At 41.3% G+C, this 20188-nt stretch overlaps 1 protein-coding gene across 1 annotated transcript; it reads right to left on the reverse strand.

The window, feature by feature from the left end:
- Positions 1–9680: 9680 nt before the first annotated feature.
- On the reverse strand, positions 9681–19615 carry ca7 (carbonic anhydrase VII; the record flags this gene model as incomplete). Its single annotated transcript, XM_083760159.1, has 7 exons — positions 19495–19615; positions 18568–18765; positions 14868–14986; positions 13682–13777; positions 13313–13375; positions 13059–13214; positions 9681–9803 (listed from the first exon to the last, which is right to left on the reverse strand). Exons 1-7 carry the CDS (start codon positions 19529–19531, stop codon positions 9681–9683), a joined length of 792 nt encoding a protein of 263 aa, XP_083616285.1. The 5' UTR covers positions 19532–19615.
- Between the last annotated feature and the right edge of the window lie 573 nt (positions 19616–20188).

Consider the following 20188-nt stretch of genomic DNA (forward strand, 5'->3'; position numbering starts at 1 on the left):
ATAAGCTCCGTCAAAGGGGAGATAAACAGAGCCAGTCTTATCCTTTGAGACATTTTTAGACAATCAAATCATTGTTTATATTTAAAAAACTAAGAAAAAACACTCAACAACACAGGGCCCACTACTGCCGGGCTATTAGCCGAACATTTATCAAAAGCGACATTTAGAACCTCTCACCAACGTAATGTTGCGCATGTCGGCCAATTCTTCTTCTTTTTTTTATATGTTTTTTTTTGTGGCTTTCACCTTTTTTTTATAGAGGGACAGACAGTAAGCTGACAGGAAATGGGGGAGAGATATGGGGGAGTGACATGCAGTAAAGGACGTCGGGATCGGGAGTCGAACCTGCGGCACACTGCCAGACTCAGGCTTCCAGCCAAGGTGCCTGGACCGCTGAGCCACAGCCCAGGCCATGTCACTCAATTCTGTTATGATTTTTCCAATGCATTCATGAACTGTGCACTTAACATATTGTTGAGAGGTATGCCATTTGAGTCAAATCACTGGTGCACGACATTGATTGTCTAATAAAGTGGTTGAATTCAGTTGAATCCATACCCATGTTTATGATGAGCAGCAGCACGCGCGGTTTCACATACATGCTTTTCAACACGATGTGACTTTGCGGTGGACCTTATAGTAGTAGTAGCCTAAAGGATCATACATAGTCTGGATTCTCGGTGGTGAGGTGACCACCGAACTACAACATGACCACCGAACTACAACATGACCACCGAACTACAACATGACCACCGAACTACAACATGACCACCGAACTACAACGTGACCACCGAACTACAACATGACCACCTAACTACAACATGACGTCACGAGCCGCGGTGAAGAGCAAACCACCGCCACCGCTCCAGCCCTTCTCTCTGTTTTTACTCACCACCACATCTCAACGTTATTTCAGCTCCGGTGGTCACCTCACCACCGTAGCGGTGGTCACCTCACCACCGAAAATCCAGACTATGAATAGGCCTTTAGTAGTAGTAGTAGATATTTTTGCTTAACTGAACCATTTATACAAAATCACACCCGTGTGAAATGAAATGAGGGGCGCTCTTGTCATCGTACATCAATTTATGTTAGCAGACATTTTACATTCCTACATAATGTACATGAGGTGGTCCCTTATTGTTCAAGTGCTCCCACACTGCAAGTTTGAGGCCGTTCAGTCAGACGGCAGCTGAGTTATGGACACAGACACACACAGTTTTTGTGAATTAAGAGAGATTGTAGATATTGTAGGCCATCATCTGGGTACATGTAATCTGTCTAGACAGTCATATGCCTCATGACTGATTACAATGATGGACTTTTGGGGCAGAGCATTTTATAACCTGTTTAAACCTCTATTGAAATGGCTTTTGGTGTAAATCTCAGATATTCTAAACACCCTTAGACCTATGTAGTCAGCAGCAGGCCATAATTATGACAGTGATTTTAAACAGATGTGTATGAAGTTAAATACGGAAGGTTTACCGAGCAATGATGTAGTGCTGAATGTGAATGTGTTGCCATAGAAACCGCACGCAAACAGCGGATGTGATACTGAGTCACAGATTTTAGGGTCAAGCCGTCTATATAATCCTCTGTCATTCCCTTCTCGCAGTGCTGTGGACGTCTGCTGCCAAGCCAACGCATGCCCACGCGGGGTAACACAACACCCTCACCGTCACATGTGAGGGCTCAGTGTGTGTGAGTGACATACTCTACTAGACTACTACTACTACTAGGCTACTATAGGCTACTAGACTACTAGGCTGGGCCATATATCTAAACTGGCATTTAGAACCATCAACCGACTTCATCTCGTTCATGCAGAATCAGATTGATCAAATAGTCGAGAAGCAGGGTTGTGATTAATTTTAGTTTTATTTATTTATTTATTTTTAATTGTGGCTTTCGCCTTTATTTTATATATTTTATGGAGGGACAGACAGTAGGCTGACAGGAAATGGGGAGAGAGATTGGAGGAAGAAGATGGGACGATGAGGACGCAAATTGTGATTGGCTATAAATATTATGATGTATGATGATAAGAGCGCTCCTCACTTCACACAGGTGTGATTTTGAGGGGCTAGTCTAGCCCCTCCTAGCTTTTGTCCACATACGTCTCAAATTTGCCATTGACAATGAAGGGAGAAATTAGAATTAGTACATTTGTGGCAACACAAACATTAAAAGCCATTGACAATGAAAGGAGAAATTAGGTCATGTTCCTCAAATATGACATAAATTTGTGGCAACAAACATTAAATGTCATTGACAAGTAAGGAAAACTTTACGTCATATGTAGACGAACAAATCGGCCAACCAATCATATAAATTCAGTTGTTCATGAGAAGATGCATGATGATGCATTACTTCACACAGGTGTGATTTTTTTATGAATTAACACAACACACAATGCAACGTGTTGTGAGCTTATATATCACACGAGTGAAGTGAATACACAGCAAAATCCAGAGTTTTAACTTAACTAACTTTACTGTGTAGTAGTAACTTTTACAGGTAAACAGAATGAAGAAGGATGGAATATCACCAAGGTGAAACCACCGATACAGTATGACACATGCTCTTTTGTTAAAATAATAGTCCTCATCAAAGTGTGTTATGGTGTATATGTTGGCAGAGAAGGATGGAATCATGGTTGATATTGTGGGGTGACCTCAGAATGACACATTGTGCTATCATGTTATCATAATACGACCATGAAGAAACTTCACCCTTTACAGTCATGTGAGAATCCACTTAAACAACAAAAGGTCATTCATTGGTTCCTGAATGTTTTATCGTGCATACAGTATAAACCACTACAGTAGATGTTCCCAGCCTCCACACCTCGATTTTACGGCCGCTTTGAAGCATGAGAATTCAGATTCATATGGGCATATTACGTAAACCAAGACAAAGACTATCAAGTTTTGGGACCTTTTGCACCTTTTCCCCCCACTGTATATGTTTCTTTTCCCTTTTTACCTCCTTTATGATGAATTCCTGTTCTGTTCTGTTCTTTGTCTATATAGAAGTGTCTATTTGTACGTCTCTAAATGTTTTGATGAATTGAACATGGTGGACCCTCTTGTAAACAAGTGTAATGCTTAATTGGGTCGTCCACTTACAGTTAACAGTCTTTGTATTGAGTTTGTGCTTGAAATGTACTGTAATTCTGCAAACTGTTAAATAAATATTTAAATCAATCAATCAAACCTTTTGCACCCATCATGTGGCTCAAGATGCACATTCTGAGGAGACAGGCCTCTAGTGCAGTGGATGTCAACCCCCATGATAGGCATTAAACCGTGGACCCTACACTTAGTATCGGAGAAGCTGCCGATACAGATGGTATCAGCATCTGCAAGTATGCCTGTCTATGCCATTCCGATACCACATAATGCATTTTATTTACAGTAAACAATTTATCTATTTTGAATGCTTCAGTTTATGTTGCAATATAGTTTTATACTCTAAGGGCTATATATTGCACCACCCCCTTACCCCTTATCCCTACATTTATTTGCCATTTTTTACTATTTTGAAAGACATTTTAAAATAGTTCAAATAGATGCCTCAAAATAGTAAAAAGAAAAGGGGAATAAGTTTAGGGTTAAGGGGTAAGGGGTGGCGCAAGATAGGGCCCTAAAGGTCCTTGCGGTCTGGCCGCGTTACACATTGGTATCAGGTCTGGACTCAGTAATGACTGATACACAATTTGCAGGTATTGGAATCAGTATCGGGAAAGTAAAAATGGTATCGGTACATCTCTAGCAGACCCATTTGAAAATATTATTCGCCAGGGAGAAGATCTCAGTTGTTAGATTAAATGAAGAACATTATTTTATTTCATTGGTCTATAGTACTGTAGGTGGTAGAGAGAAATCTAAGATCTTAAAAATCATTCTTATTCTCTCACTGGATTATCTTCCAGGTTTCTTCTATTACAATGAAATTAAACACTTTGAACCTCAAATCTGTCCCAAGTGTCCACATAATAGGCAACAATTTTTGAAATTTCAAATGCTCACACCATTCCACAATCCAAAAATGTCTTCCACCAGAGACTCCCCATACATGATTTGAACATGTAGATCTGTAGAGGTTTGAAATAGTGCTTAATGTTTACACCGTTCCTTATTTTGCTGGGGAGCCCCTAGAACCCCACAAGGACCCACTTGGAGAACCATTGCTCTAGTGCAAGTCTGCATGACTTGCAGCAGTGACCAGCAGCACACAGACTACAATACATGCATATTCCTAAATAAAGCCACCAGGACATGCAAAAAGGCACACGTGTCACTAAAGGGGGTATTCTGGGGAAGGAGGCGTGAGATATATTTGGGTTTATTTTCTGACAAGGTGACGGCGATAGATCACTGGGCTCATTGAGAAGTAGTGGAGATATGAGCTGTCTGAGGATTTGTGTTGTGTTACATGTGCTGTTTGTAACCATGGCAACTGCACCAGGTCACATGATGGAAGGTAGAGAGGCTGTCCTCGACCTTACAGAGAACTTAAAGTGATTTACAATCATAGCCTCCTGTTTCCATCTTACCAGTATAATAGGAGACATAATTCAGTCTTTCTAGACAATGTCCTTGTAAGGGTTACACAATGCAAAAGTTATATGGACACTAACTTCGTACCAGAAGGCTCAAATATAGTTGTTTGACAAATAAGTCTGCATGGCTGGCAAATTTTAGCTTTTTCCATCTAATAAGGATTATAGTATATTATAATAAGGATTATATAAGGATTTGTGGCAGTCATATAAGTGCTGTGTGAGTTAAAAACAGATTATGTGGGTTACAAACTGTTATTAATCAGACCTGACGGAAAAACTTAAAATAGATTGCACTCAGGCGTGCCATGGATTTAAATTTCACAAATGGGTAAGATGTTGCTGTCTGAGGGAGAGAAAAACAAAGAACAAGCAGATAGTTATCCTGATGCCAAAAATAATTCTGACTGGATCTATTCCTGAGGTCCTGGTGCAATCTCTTATTACACGGCACATTGATTATGTCCATGGATGATGTGCTTACTCAGGTCTCAATAAAGCTCACAATATGCTATCTTGGGAGGATCATTTCAGAATGCATGTTAAATATACTCTGCACACACCCACTTTCACAGACTTTATTCATTAAAATACGAAAAGAACAGTTTCCATAGTCAGCAGTGAGACAAAAACGAAACCCGACAGGGCGGTGCGAGTTCCTGAATCCTGGACTCATCCATTTCTTACGCTGAAGCAAACAAAACATGATCAAGGTCAGAGTGTGCATAACCTATACATTCTTGTGATAACCTTATGAAGTGAAGGACTGCCGTCACCGAAACCACGACAGCGTACTGCATCCATCACCTGCCACAACATGCCATAAAACATTTTCCACAGGTGTCCTTGTGTTCATGATCAGTTATGTTCCATTTAATCCCATCTAGGAAGAGAACCATCAGGAGTGATCCCTGCATGGCAGAATAATGTTGGTAGATGCTGCCACCCAGTGGCAATTATTTACTCGTTTTACTTGACTGCCATAATATAGGATGATAAAAAAAAAAACATCTGCTGCAATTATACACACAAATGAAAACAAAGATACATCCAGGAAGGACACACTGGGGACAGAATGTGTGTCTGTCTCTCTCTGAGTCAGTACCGTTCTGTGGAATCGGTTACACGAAGGACTGTCCTTGCAGGACCTGATCAAGGTGGCAGTGCCATTGCTGGGTGAGAGGGACACATGTGGTCCGATGTCTTAATGGGACATTATGTTAATCTACTTGCATATGCGTGTCTGTTACAGCCTTTCTATTCCTAAAAGGCTCACCAGACAAACAAACTGATATTATTAAAGTTAATACACCATTCCGAGTATGGTATACCAAATATACCATACTCAAATAAACTATGAAAACAAGGGACAACCATGCGCTGGGCTGTTGGACCCAGTGCTTCCCGCTAAAGGTTAATACATATACATGCTCCTTCTAAGAAGAAAGAAAAAGGATGTCAGAGAGACAAGCTCAGACAGCACACGAGCGCCTGATATTAAAAATAAATATAAGTTTTGAATGATTGAGGGAATGAAAAAAGTTCAGATTTTGGAAGAAGCATGATAATAAGACAGCTGCATAGTCAAACAAATTTCATGTGGACAGTCCACAATGGACTCAATTTGTTCGGTTGGCTACAGACAATATAACGTCATTCTGAGGTTCAGGTGAGTGGGATCAGAACTTATTTCGGGTGTTCGGAGCCTCCAAGATGGTGTGACTACCCAAAGTAGTTTGGATGGCTACTGATCAGACACATCGTTATTTGTTACTGCATTCAGCCCAGCTTCAAGTTCATTCTGTCAGCAGTGAAGCGAGCGAAAAGCAGCATTAGTTTGAAACACAACCTCCATTCCCCACAGCACAATGCGATAGCCAGGTATTAATTTTAACTATCTGTTCCAGCCAGCAGTGCTGGCTTGTAGTGTACACACTGCTTGGCTCGAGCAAGTTGCCACCAAAAGTGTGAGCCGTGGTGTGTGGGGTCTGATAGTCGGAAATGCAGATGTCAGTTTGTATTGAGTTTGTGCTTAAAATGTACTGTAAATTCTACAAACTGTTAATAAATATTTCAATCAATCAATCAATGGTTCGGGGAGCCCTCCCGAACCAAACTGGACTACAGTATGCAGCTACTTTTAAACCAAAAACGAAACTAGATCGGAACTCAGTGTCCAAAACTAAAATATGACGAGACATAACTTAATTGGTACAGGGTAATACCTAAAGTAACCGATGGAGAATATTAAAGAAAGAAAAACAAGAATAAAGAAACAACAAAAACAGGTGAAAAAGCAAACAATGTGAAAACAAACAATGTGTCCCCAGCTTGGCGTCTCTCTTTGGCCACAGGTGTTGCATACCTAGATCAGGCAAAGGAGAGAGGGAGAGTCAGTGAGCAAAACTCACACCCACAAGCCTGAAGGTGCCCAAGGGCACCAGTGTCCAAACAGTCTCCAACGCTGGTCAAAGACACAGGATGTGTAACTGCTCTTGGTGATATAAATTAGTATAAGTCTGATTTTATGTTGATGGATGTTGAGGATTGTACACTCTGAACACCCTGCAAACCATCCAATACATTGACTTCTTTTCCCATTTCTCAGCAAACACTCTTTCTAAAACATCCAAGTGAACACAGGTGGTAAATTATTGACCATAATCACAGTCCGCCTACCTACTCTGGTTTCCTCTAGGCCCAGGGCTACTGGCTAGGTACTGATTACCTTGAGCTAAACCTTGTACTGCTTCTGACCAGTGAGAGGGAGTTTAATAAGTCCCTTGAATGACGCCTTTGGGAACACAGATACTCAGTCCAGGGTTCAATTACTACAACTTAAACAAAGGAAGTGATAAAGTTGTACTAGCACCCTCTTGAAATACTGTGCATTGTACAGGTAATTGTATTAATTTACCCACTCTTGACATCTAGGATCATGCTCCTCTACAATCACAAACCACCACATAACTTCTCTGGAACATTGATGAGCTCAAACAGAGCTCAAATAGATCTGGATCTGGATTGAGAGCTCAAACTAGATCTGATGCGGATAGAACAACTAGATTCATTCTTGTTCACAGAGGTGCCGATTTAGGGGTTGCTCAGGGCACCCTTGTAAAGTCCATTCACGTTAAACCGGTTTGGGTGGGGACTCGTGAACGCCCCCAGACCCCACATACGCACTTCACACCTAAGGTGTTCAGGTTCGGCACCCTCGGCCGTGACCAAATATTGGCGCCCCTGCTTGTTCAACTCATATCAGTCTCATTCCTGTAGCGAGCTCACTGGGAGTCTTTAGGTTTGCTTCAGTTCTTTTTAGTCCCACAAGGTGGCAGCATTGAGTAAGATGTATTAGTATAGTAGTTTGATGCTGATCTATTCTTTAACTGTATGGAATATAAAGCTTTCATGCCCTTCAGCTGAAGAAAACATTTGAGCACTTTTAAGTCAAATACATTTAAATCTTTATTTTATTCAGACAAACCATTTTACAACAAAATACTGTCTTTTAAACGACCCACCAATGTTTGTTTTCATGCAATTGTTGATTTAAAAAAAAACTAAAATTGTGAGGTACCACTTCTTACATTGCATTTCACTGAAGCTCATACTTAAGTAAATTACGTTCCCCCTCCCAATCTCTGAGGCCACAGAATCCAAGGTTGTCTAATAAGGAACAGCATTATGCAGATCTGCTATAACTCATAAAGCAAGACGCCAGGGCTTCCATTAGGAATTACATAGGGGGGCGGAGAGCAATCCATCTACAACTGCATATATAGTGGTGAGCCATTGATTACCATCCGTTTCACCCTGCGATACCTGCCAGCGCAGTACACAGCAAAGTGTTGACTGTTGATCTATCCGAGTGTGAACAGAATACAAATGTGTGCTAAATGGACCTTTGGTTCCATTTGTACCCGCTCAGAGTTCAATTAATACAGAGGATTTGACTGTGCAAAAGGAACTAGGCCAAGAAATCTGAAACCACATATTTAGACAGCTGTATTCTCTCACTGAATAGACAAAATAAAAAAGGTCACATAGTCTGCAGAGGTGTGTGTGTGTGTGTGTGTGTGTGTGTGTGTGTGTGTGTGTGTCAAGATAATGCCGAATTCACTGAAACAAAGTAAACACCTTTATAACAACAAAAAGGCCTGTAACTAATGCTAAAACCTTTTTTTTAAAGGAGAAAATAAGAAAAACACTGTTCCAGTCAGCCTTGCCTTTGAGCCCTGACTCTCACAGCCCCTACTCTCCTTCATGGGGCTAGTAGAGGAGCTTAGACAGCCACCACACTAATCCTATCCCACCTCCAGTTGAGGATTGTTGGGAGTGGAGGGGATCTGCGGCCACTAGGATAGGGAATCCACCAGCAATAGGCTGGATAAACAAGGATCAACCGGGATCAAGATGTAGTGAGACCACTGGCCAACAGGCAGGGTTATCGTGCCTCCAACAGCAGCTGTGCTAGTGTAGTGTTTCTCAAAACTTTTCATGTCAAGGACCTCCATAATTAATTATGTTCTGTATGTGGCCGCACACCCCCATCTGAAAATATTTCGTGCCATGGAGGGACCGCCATACAAGATTTGAGTTGCTAAAACATTTCAAAAACATTCCAAATCTTTGAAGAAAAAAAATCACGTTTCTTTTTTTTTGTCCGGGGGAAGGAGGGGAATTAGGGATAAAGTGGTTAAACTGATTTTATGCTACATTTTGCTGGGGACCCCCCAGGGCCCACTTTGAGGACTACTGTGTCAGGCATATGATATAACTAGCCAGATCTGAAGGCGATAGCACCTTGCACAGCATAGCAAATGTTGTCATCTTAGAAACACTGTGGGGAAGGGGAGGAAGGGTGACCATATCAGGACCGATTCAAAAGCTTTGATTTCCACACTTGATTGTTAACGTGTGTGACCTGAATAGGGCAATGCATGTCAATATAATGGCATGATAATTATATTGTAACATGTTGTTTTCCCTTTCTTCCATTTACAGAATCAGCAATCCCGGGGCCAGGATAGGCTACCTTAAGGTCAGAAGTACAGTCAAATTTGTGAATGCACTTGTGTTTTTCTACAGGTCCCTCTTACACATGGTCAGGTTACTTGAATGAGGCACGCACCGTCCTGCCTTTCAGTGGCTGAGGGGGCCTGAAGTTGTTCTCCATCCGCATCCTCTGATCCTCTTCCTCACCATTAAGCAGGAGCATTCGGAACTTGCCCATCTAAGTTTTGAGACAAAAATGTTTAAGCATAAATGAGTGGTTCCCATATGCCCATTCTGGACATGGGCAACTCCAAAAACGTTGCTACTGCTACCAGTCTGCACAGCCCATTTTAAAATCTCCTTAAGAACAATGTTGTGTGAAGACTGCAATAGAAACAAAAAACAACCCCGTTACATAAAGGCTTTCCCCCTGCTGAGTGCTCTTGGAAGCATTTCTCAATTAAACCGCTGCAAAACACTTTTACCCATTCAGTCATCCATCCATCAGGATAATCAGCTGGAGGGGATCAAGGGCTTCAGCCCTGGAGTCCTAGGTTGTGGGCCCAGTCGCCTAGCTTACTCCCCACCCTCATCCCAAGGCATGTCAGGGACATGGGTATGCAGACAGCGTGCTTATGGCTGTGCCCGAGGTGACTGTAATTAAAACATCCCATTCCCGATGGGCAAACATGAAGAGAAAGCCGGACAAAGAGCAAAGCTGGCCACCAAGTTGACAAAAAGTCTCATGATGGGGCAACAAGTAGTTACAGTAGTTCTACACCATCCTCAGCTACAGTTATGGGTTGTTTTTCTGACATCTTTCTGACCTGCTGATGGGGCTCTTTCAAACCAGAATAGTCTGTCATCCGTTTATTTTGTGATAATTTTAACAACTGTGTTTTCTGAACAGCTGAGTGGGCCATTTCAACACACATTATTTTGCTGTTGAGATTGTGGAAGGTTGAGATTTGGGGTGAGATACTGCAGGTTAAGTGGGAGCCTAAATGTAGGTGTGGTGTTTGTAGAGAGTATAGTTCAGGTCAGCAATTTGGAAAGGGCTGCTTAAAGGATACTAGAACTTCCACCATACTTTCTTTTACGGTCTCTGATCTCTCTCACAGAACGGTTATAATTTTAAACGTTAGGAAAGATTCTGTTTCCCATAGAATAGATTTACGGTAAATATGGAGAATATAGGAAACTGAGAATAGTTCAAAAGAACAGCGATTGGTTCCAAATGGTATCTAAATATTTATTTCTATAGATCATCAGTTTTCTACTGATTGAAGGTTTCATGTTTTCAGTTCATCCACACAAGGCAAAATCACTGCAGGTAGGGCTGGGCAATATGGATGGACAAAATATCACAATATTATTTCCAAAATACCACAATATTGATATTATGTATCAATTAATTAATAGTATCATTGATGAAAAACATAAAAATCACACTTGTGTGAAGTGAGGGGCGCTCTTATCATCATACACATACCTGACATATTACATTCCGTGCTCAGCAAATTATCACAAATGTCATTCTGGCCAATCACTTTTTGCGTCTTCACTTTTCTACCCTCACTTTTATCTTCAATATGTACTTTGCTCAGCCAATCAAATCATCATAACAAGCCGATGTTTGTGTTCACACAAACCCAGAAATCTGGGCATAGGAGAGGCTAATGCCCCTCAAAAAATCTGATCTACAAGCTTACAACATGCCACCCTGTGTTGTGTTTTAAACCATTTTTGAGCGGTGCCTCCGCTCCATTACGCAGCTATGCGTGTATGTATGCATGTATGTGTACGCGTCCCAGCACGGATGTGTGTCTGAGCATGGAAAGCTGCAACACGATAACTAATTTCTCGACCGTTTCGGAAGCGGGAAGGCTCCCCTGGCTGTGTTCCTGGGTGTCTGGATGTTCCGGGGATGCTCACCGGAACCGGGGCTTCCCCTGGGCGAGTTCCCGGGTGTCTGGATGTTCCGGGGAACCCCACGCAGTAACTCTGTCATTTCTCAAAGATTTCTTCCAAAAATAATCACATTATCTTGAGTGTACAGTGTTTGATGAGGGCCCAGGTAATTTTGGGGCCTTAATTTTGGGCCTGTTGATAACTCTAGTTCTCGCCGGCACGGCTGCACTAACTTTGGGGTTTGAGTTCAGATGTAGAGTTGCAGGCCAATATTTTTTTTTTAAGATATTTTTTTGCGGCTTACGCCTTTATTGATTTTTTTTTTAAGGGATAGAAAGTAGGCTGACAGGAAACGGGAGAGAGATGGGGGGATGACATGCGGTAAAGGCCGTGTCGGGTCCGGGAGTCGAACCCGCGGCACACCGCGACTGGATCACCAGTCCGGTGCCCAGACCGTTACGCTACGGCCTGGGCCAGTTGCAGGCCAATATTGATGACATCAGGGATCTCCATATATGGGATCAATTGCGACAGCAAGTCGCTTTTACTATGACATCAGGGATCAGCCCCCCTGATGATGTCATGTGATGTCACAAGACCTGGGCACCATGGGGGCTTGCCTGGGGTGACCAACCAACACACTGATGGGAAATGCACAATTCAATAGTAAATGAAAACTGCGGTCACAACAATAAATGTATAGTTGCACCGCACAGTTCACACAGGTCGACTTTCAAGTATAAAAAGGGATTAAGTAATTAAAACCAGGAAAAGACAACACTTATGCCATATCACAATATCCAACATCGCAGAAAATATTCAGTCTTGTATCACGATATCATATCGCTATATTGCCCAGCTCTACTCAAGGATAGGACATTCATTCATGTCCAGCTGACTTCTTCATGACTAAACCCAAATAAATTACTCAATCTAACAGATGTTTGTATGTTGCTTTTCATAAGCTAAAAGAATCAATGGAACATGGGTATAGAATGCCCTTGTCAACGAGTCCCTGATTAAATTCCCGGACGGTCTGACCATTTGCTGTATGTCAAATAATGGCTTAAAGATGGAGTGCCACAATTTTTGTATTTTTCATGTGTCTATGAGGTGACAGTACTTCATTAGACACCCTGGAGTCGTTGTTATGTGCAATGATGTATTCCCTTTGTATTTAGAGTTTCTTCCTAGAGGTTGAACCCTTGACAGTCAAACGTGCCAATGAAAAAAAAAAACAGTAATATAGTGACATAATAATAATCACATTATCAGCCCCTCCCCTAACCCCTCCCCCTTTATCATACAACTACAGCTGTGGGTGCGGCTTAAATTAAGGTGGATTACCACCCATCAGGCAAACCAGGCATACTGTACTTAATGAACTGGTGGGGGTGCCCACATAAAAACGACATTTTAACAAATACTATACACTTTTTTGAAAAACTTCTTCCTCCTTATATAACAATAAGACCTGATGATCATGTTTTAGTGTGGAAAAAAAATCATGGGACTCCATCTTTAAAATTCCCACCAAAAACTTTCTGCATCTTCATCACAGACAAAACTGACACACACTGACCTGTTTGTCAGACACCGTGATCGGTTCCTTCAGGACAATCCAGGTGACGCTCTCATGGAGCGGGGGTGTGGTCAGTGACCCTGGATAGGTCCAGTAGTGAGGGCTGCTGGGTAGGAGGCACTTCGGGTTGAAGCCTTTGAAGTCTGCGACACTTCCCTGTGGTGGAAAAACGACAAAAGCTTTATGTGCATGCAATAGAGTTGATCATAATAGGCATGGTAATAAAAAAGATATGAGATTAAAGGGTCACTCACCTTGAATTTAACCATGAACAATGCATCTGTTATCTTGTGGAGCCATCTGTGTTCATCTCCTGTCTAACAGTAAAGTACCAGTTTTAGGGAAATTAGGTTTGTATAATAATAAATCTATTTCATTGTCTATTTATAACAGACCAGAAAATTTGCGGCACAAAGTAATAACATGAACAGGTTGCAGCTAACACAATAAGATGTACTTAGCAGCAAATTAAAATAGCGTTTAATAGTTTAGAGAAGTTGTCAAAAAAAAAAACACACAGCTCAATGCTAGGCCCCTCTCCATCTTCAAACTCACAACTGCGTCACATAAAGTGGAGATGGATGTAGAAGTTAAGTGGGATGCCATACAGATTAACCCGTTACCTCTAAAAAGATGCCAAGGACAGCAAGACCATCAGGAGCCGACACTGCCTCCCCAAATGACTTGTACTTGGCTGCATTCCAGTGTACCAGGTGAAGCTAGAGTGTGAATAATGGAAACAAAGGAAGAAAGAGGTTACAAATGAGCTACATTCTTATTAATCTACATCAAGAATACCAGAGTTTAACCCATTCTGACCTGAGATCAGATTCATACGAGGTTTCCGCCGGACACACACTGGTCTGATGAACCCATTCTGACCTGAGATCAGATTCTAAAAATGTCAGTCGTTTTTTTAGATTTTTCAAAAATAGCAGACCTACAAGCTCGTATCGCGCCACTCGGTGGCGCGATATGAGCTTGTAGATCTGCTATTTTTAAATAGCTAAAGCATAACATGATGCTAACACCAAAATGGGTGCCCGTTCAGAATGGGTTAAGAGTAACTAAAGAGATACAATACCACAGTACCACAGGATATATGTGGGTATTTTAATCAGTTCTGTATATAGGCCTTTATTGATCCACAAGGGAAATATTGTCTCAATATAACTCAAGAACGGATGGTATGATTGTGTCAAGGTCAAATATATATAATTGATGGACTGGGCTGTCAACGTGGTGGTCCGGGCCCCCTAGGATGCAATGCATGTTGCTGGTTCGAGTCCCGATCCCGACGACCTGATGCGTGTCACTCCCCATCTCTCTCTCCATTCCTGTCAGTATACTGTCCTTACTGTCCTAAATTTAAAAAATAATAGGTCATAGAGATGGTGTAGAGTTGTGTGGGAAAGGTTTGCACCGCCAAGTCATTTTTTATTAAACGCTAAAATGTACTTAGTCTATATTAGGGTTGCTCCTATCAATATATATTTTATCGTGTCATGCAACTACAAGCTCACAATGTATCGAGATGTATTGAGAGTGTGTAGAATTGTAGATTTGAAGATTTTGTGTTCTCGATTGGATTTCACGGTGGGAGAGGGTAATCGATTTAATCGATTTGTTTTATTAACTGTTGCACCCCGTGTCCATTTATCATTTGATTCGTATAAATGACATGTATTTTGCACTGTCGTCATTGGCAGTGGTCTTTGCATCGTTTTCATTGCATTCACGTGACTTTTCTGTCAAACACATGAAAGATACAAACTATGACTCACTGTGACTAAAAGCTTTCACACTGACCTCAGAGGAATAACTCTTTCCAGCTACGGTGTGCTCAGAGCCGTGAGAACCCTTTCCACCCCAGTGGAAGTGGAACTGCTTCAGTCTGTAGGCGTTGTCAAGAGGACCACCTTTAATCACTGCAAATGCACACATGCACACACGCACACACACACACACAGAAGTGAGCGGCGCCCACTAATATCGGCCATAGACTTGGCTCAGTAAGCTGCCATATCACGTAATCTCCAAAAGCAACATATTGGAGGCTAGCACCCCTCAACACTAAACTACACTTGACCTTATTCTCTCTCCTCTCCTAGTAAGTCTCAAGTCAGTCAACACAGCAGGGCATCATGATGATTATGACTGGCCCATGCGCCAGTCATTAGAGGTCAATGGTCGTTATTGACAAAGCGCCTTTGTCACAGTGACTTGGGTGACTGTATATGACTGTACAGGTAATCCTGTCTGCAACTACTTACCTAACGGTAACCTAACCTCAAATTCCCAACCCGAAAAAAAAAAGAAAATCCACATAAGGTTGTTGATTTTTCAGGTTTATACTATACTTGTGGGGACTATTCCCCCACAATGAACACTAAGCATCTTAGAAGGATGGCATCACCCAGACAGCTTAATATACTAAAATTGTGGGGAAGGCCGGGCACACACTCACACTCAGACATTATGAGTGGTCTCTGTGGACACAACAGACTGAGAGAAATATACCAGCCAGTCAGTAGAAATTCTCTGGCACAAGCTTCAGTTTGAGACAGTCAGATCTTTGTCAAAACCTACATTTCATTTAGTTCCTTTTACAAAGGTCATTTATTTCAGTTGTATTGCCCTGTGTGGTGTATTGTAATGAAAACTAAATTGCACATTATTGTGCAGAGCAAATCAGACCTATGACCAGGCCTGGAATTTCATAATTTTAGGGGCAAGGCCACTCCTCCTTTGGTGTTGAGCCATTTTTGAGGGCACAAATGCCAGGGCAGTATGGTAATAATCATTGTCTATATCAGGGGTTCTCAACGTTTTTGGCTGGGGACCCCTGGAAATGCTTTGGCCATGTCTCGCCATGGGTTAAGGATGATTTCAAATTGTATATAGTTAGACCATCAGCTTATTTTAAAGAATAAAGTAATGGTATTCACAAATTACCAATATTTGTACAAACTCCTGGTTCAGTCCTAGACTAATAAGAGTCACTGGACTAAAGTCAGAATCTCAAACAAAAGACTAGTGTCGGGAATCATATTGACAGGAAAGACGCAGAGGAGACTAGAAAAAGTGCCCTTCTGCACAGGTCTCTACCAGGAGTATAGGAGTGTGTGTGATGTTTGGCTAAATGTGTGTGTGTGTGTGTGTGTGTGTGTGTGTGTGTGTGTGTGTGAGAGAGACGCAACTTGGCCTGTTGTAGCGCTACCATGACGGATGACGCCGATTTGAAAACTGGAATATGCATGCACAGTTTCACCGCAATTGGACACTGCGTTGAGGAGTTGTGGTGATTTGTACAAAACGGGTAAAAACACTAATTGGCCAGTTATAGCGCCACCATGAGGCTGAGTTGAAAATGTTCCAATGGCATTTCTTCCTCGGCCTAGTGGGAATGTGTGTGCACAATTTCACGGAAATCACACGATGTGTTCATGATTTGTGGCGGACGGAGTGCAAAACATCCCCATGCCTTTGGCTTGGTGGGGCAGTGCAGGCAGGGCCACTGAGGCCCTCAACCTTTTGACTTTTTAGAGGCATAAGGCCAAAACTGAGGGGGCATGGTGGCCATGGTCTTTATGGCATCCAAGAAATTCCTGGCTGCCTATAACCTATAACCAACCTCTTATTATAAAGTAAGTAAATAGGATGTGTATTGTCTGTATTGACCGAGAACGAGCTCAGGGTGTCCGTCTATCCCTGCTGAGGTGGAGCGAAACACCAACTATCAGCACCTAGTACATCCCATACATTTTAGTCACCCAAGCTAAAAGGTATGGTTTGGTATTGATAGCTCACTTTGGCAGGCTGCCACCTCATCACCATTCAACCCACTGTGTCATCGGCTCCTCCAGCAAGGTATGCTGAATCTTTGGAAAACAATCAATCAATCAATTATTCTATGGGCCAGCCCATAAGCATTTAAATCCATCATAGGGCTGGCCAATCAACCAAAAATATATAGACATCGATATAAGAACCAAGAATATGGCTCGTGTAGGTTAATCAAATAATGGAGAAGCAGGTGTTTTTATATACTGTATATAGACACCATTTCTTTATTTCTTATAAATCAATTTGACACAAATACATTCTAATAGATTTTTCATAATCGACTAAATGGATTACCGGTAGTCTGATTAAATACTTAACCCTGTATTATACTTTGTTGGACAATTGTGGCATACAAAAATAGACAATGTACACACAACACGTTGCATCGCTGTGAGCTTGTAGATCTGCTATTTTCACTATATGTATATATTTTTATAATAGTTAATTAATCATAATCGAGGCAGCATTGTAGGCTCTTTTACATGATACAATGACTTTTATCAAGTCAGGTTTTTTTTTAATCAAATATCATATACCCACCCAAGCCTGTTACAGACTGTGAGACAAGTGCTTATTCTTCTGTGCTACTTATTTTGTAGTACTCGAACCAACCTGACGGCACATGGTCACATATTTGATGTGCATTTCAGTTCATTGTAGGGCATCATAGTCTATAGACAGTCAGAGTGACTACCCTTTCTGTCTGGTTCAGCCTTTCTCTGTGTACAGTACCTACGTTACCCCTTTATGTATTTCGTCTGCAACCAAGAATATACAGTCTAACTGGCCAGTGGCCACGATTACATCAACCCAGTCAATCTCAAGTAGAAATGTCGGTGAGGTACTTGAATCACAGAGTAGTTGTGTCAGGATATTTATTCTTTTACTTAAGTAACCACTGAGTTTTAGTGAATGACAATTTGCTCACTCAGCGACAAGTGTCTTAGCCAAACAGTCTCACATTTCAGGGCTTATCATGCATCGATGGTAATGACTGGGTGGTAGACATGGATCCACCCAATGATACGGGCAAATAGGATCATCATAACCATGGAGATCACCTCATGTTATTATACATCTGTCCCAGCAGACACACTCTCATAGAGTTAACTGCCGCCTTCACTTTCCTCCATCATAATCAGAGGGTTATCTTTACCCTTTGATTAGGGTGGGTTCACATGCACTTCATGCCTTTTAAACTTACACTGCTTATCCCACCTTTCAGGCAGAAATTCTGTAGACCTTTAACTTCACTGATAAGATATCAGTTAAGTGATAAACCCCCTCCCAGGTCTATAGTACATAACCTGTGATCCACAATCCATCCATAGCACCATTTTGTGAGTTGACTTATATGTACAGGCTTTCAGTTTCAGTAGTATAATAATTATTAATTATCATGCCTAAATGTGAAAGTTGATGTGCAAATTGTCACATGCATGAACAGACTGGATACACACATTCCAAGGAATTACTTTCAATCTCAAAGAATACACAAGCCAATAATAATTACCTTAGTCATAAAGCAACTTTGAAATGAGAAATAGTGTAACCAATTCCCTGACTTATTTAAGATTTGGGATGCAATAACAATGTAGTGGTATTTCTCAGAGGACAGACAAAAGTCACATCATCACACACAAGTATAAATATTTCTGCTCACCTGATCGGTCATCCGAATCATCAAAATCCACCGTTACAGAATGTCCGTTGTTGGCAATGTTGATGGAGGTGCAGTGGTCATAGGACAGGACAACTGGTGCAAGGTTGGCATCATGCACAGCTTCACCAGGGACTATGTCAATGGGAGACTGGCGTGTTCCCTCTGCAATAGGGAAGTTTTTGTGCCATGCTGATGGACCTTTAAAATATGAAGAGTATCTATCAGTATATGGATTAACATCTGTTTAGTAATGCATGCCACTTCATTCCATTTTAAAGGAATTTCCTTGATGATTTTTCATCAAGGTCAATTGCATTCATGACCTATTTATTTATTATGCACTTGCATTGTATCATGCAGAATAGTCATACATTATGCACTTCTCTCTTTTAACTGCAATGATGAGCCTGCACAACCAATAATTTCACCCACCTTACTTAATGTGATATGCGACAATAAAGATTGATTGTAATGTGATGTGACAAAGATTCTAATCTAACAAAGCACCCAACAAGACCTGCAAGTACCCCAAATACATCTTGATTTCACTTAAGCTCTGAATTTATCACAGAAAGCAAATAGCCTACATTCTAAAATTAGGTCCTCCTTGCAAACACTGCTGAGCCTGAGTGAGACCTTAGAAGTCGACCGGATTGTTAAGGATAATCGGGCTAATCTCGCATTAACATATACAGCACCCAACCATATAACCACAAAAGCTTCAATGAATGAATGAATGGCTGAATGAATTCAATGGTGCACTTGTGGCAACGTATTAGCACAGCAGACGCTCTTCCACCAATAACTTGCATGAACCCCAGTGAACAAACAGGGCAGGCCTAAATGTTCACAAATAGTGCAAAGAAAACAATCAGCTACAAACAAAGTACCTGCATCTGCATATTATAGGACTTATCAAACCGTTACCGTTCTCCTCTCCGTATCCCCAGTGATTCCCTGTCATTGTAGGTAGTTTCAAATGACTATAGTAGTTGTGCAAGCTTGAGCTGTGCGTACAGGTTCATTGACGCGCGCCGTGCGTTGTTATTATTGATGAGGTTTGTAGTGGTGAAGTGGGACGGCCAATTAGCCTTTCTTGCCACGCCCCTTAGTTGTAATTCCCTTATCTAAATCCTGACCTGACCCTTGCTGTTGCTCACACAGCCTGATTCGCCTTGTGGTAAAGCAAGGTAAGACAAGTTTTTGTACTTCAATAAACATTAAGCATTAAGACACCACAGAGCAAAATGTTAATCTATGTTCTGAATCAGAACATAGATGAAATTAAATTAATTTACAGAACAGATTACATTAGCCTACAATTTGAAAGATGACACAGACAAGAGAAGTAGACCTATGACTCAAATTAACTTTCAAGTTCAACCACCAACCGTTGCTACCTAGAGATTGCTACCTAATGGGTGCACTGCAAGCAGTTGTCTAATAGGGAATAGGGCTAGATCAATAAGTAGCATTCGTTTGGCATTAAAACATATCACATTACAACGTTATTAATGGATTAGCCTGCCTATTGTGTATTGATATGTTATGATATAGGTTATGTTCATTAGTATATTATATTTTATTAATGTAGCCGCCTAGTATTTTCTTCCTTTTTAGA

Source organism: Protomyctophum parallelum (assembly GCF_964188405.1).
Source record: "Protomyctophum parallelum genome assembly, chromosome: 2".
Taxonomy (NCBI): Eukaryota; Metazoa; Chordata; class Actinopteri; order Myctophiformes; family Myctophidae; genus Protomyctophum; species Protomyctophum parallelum.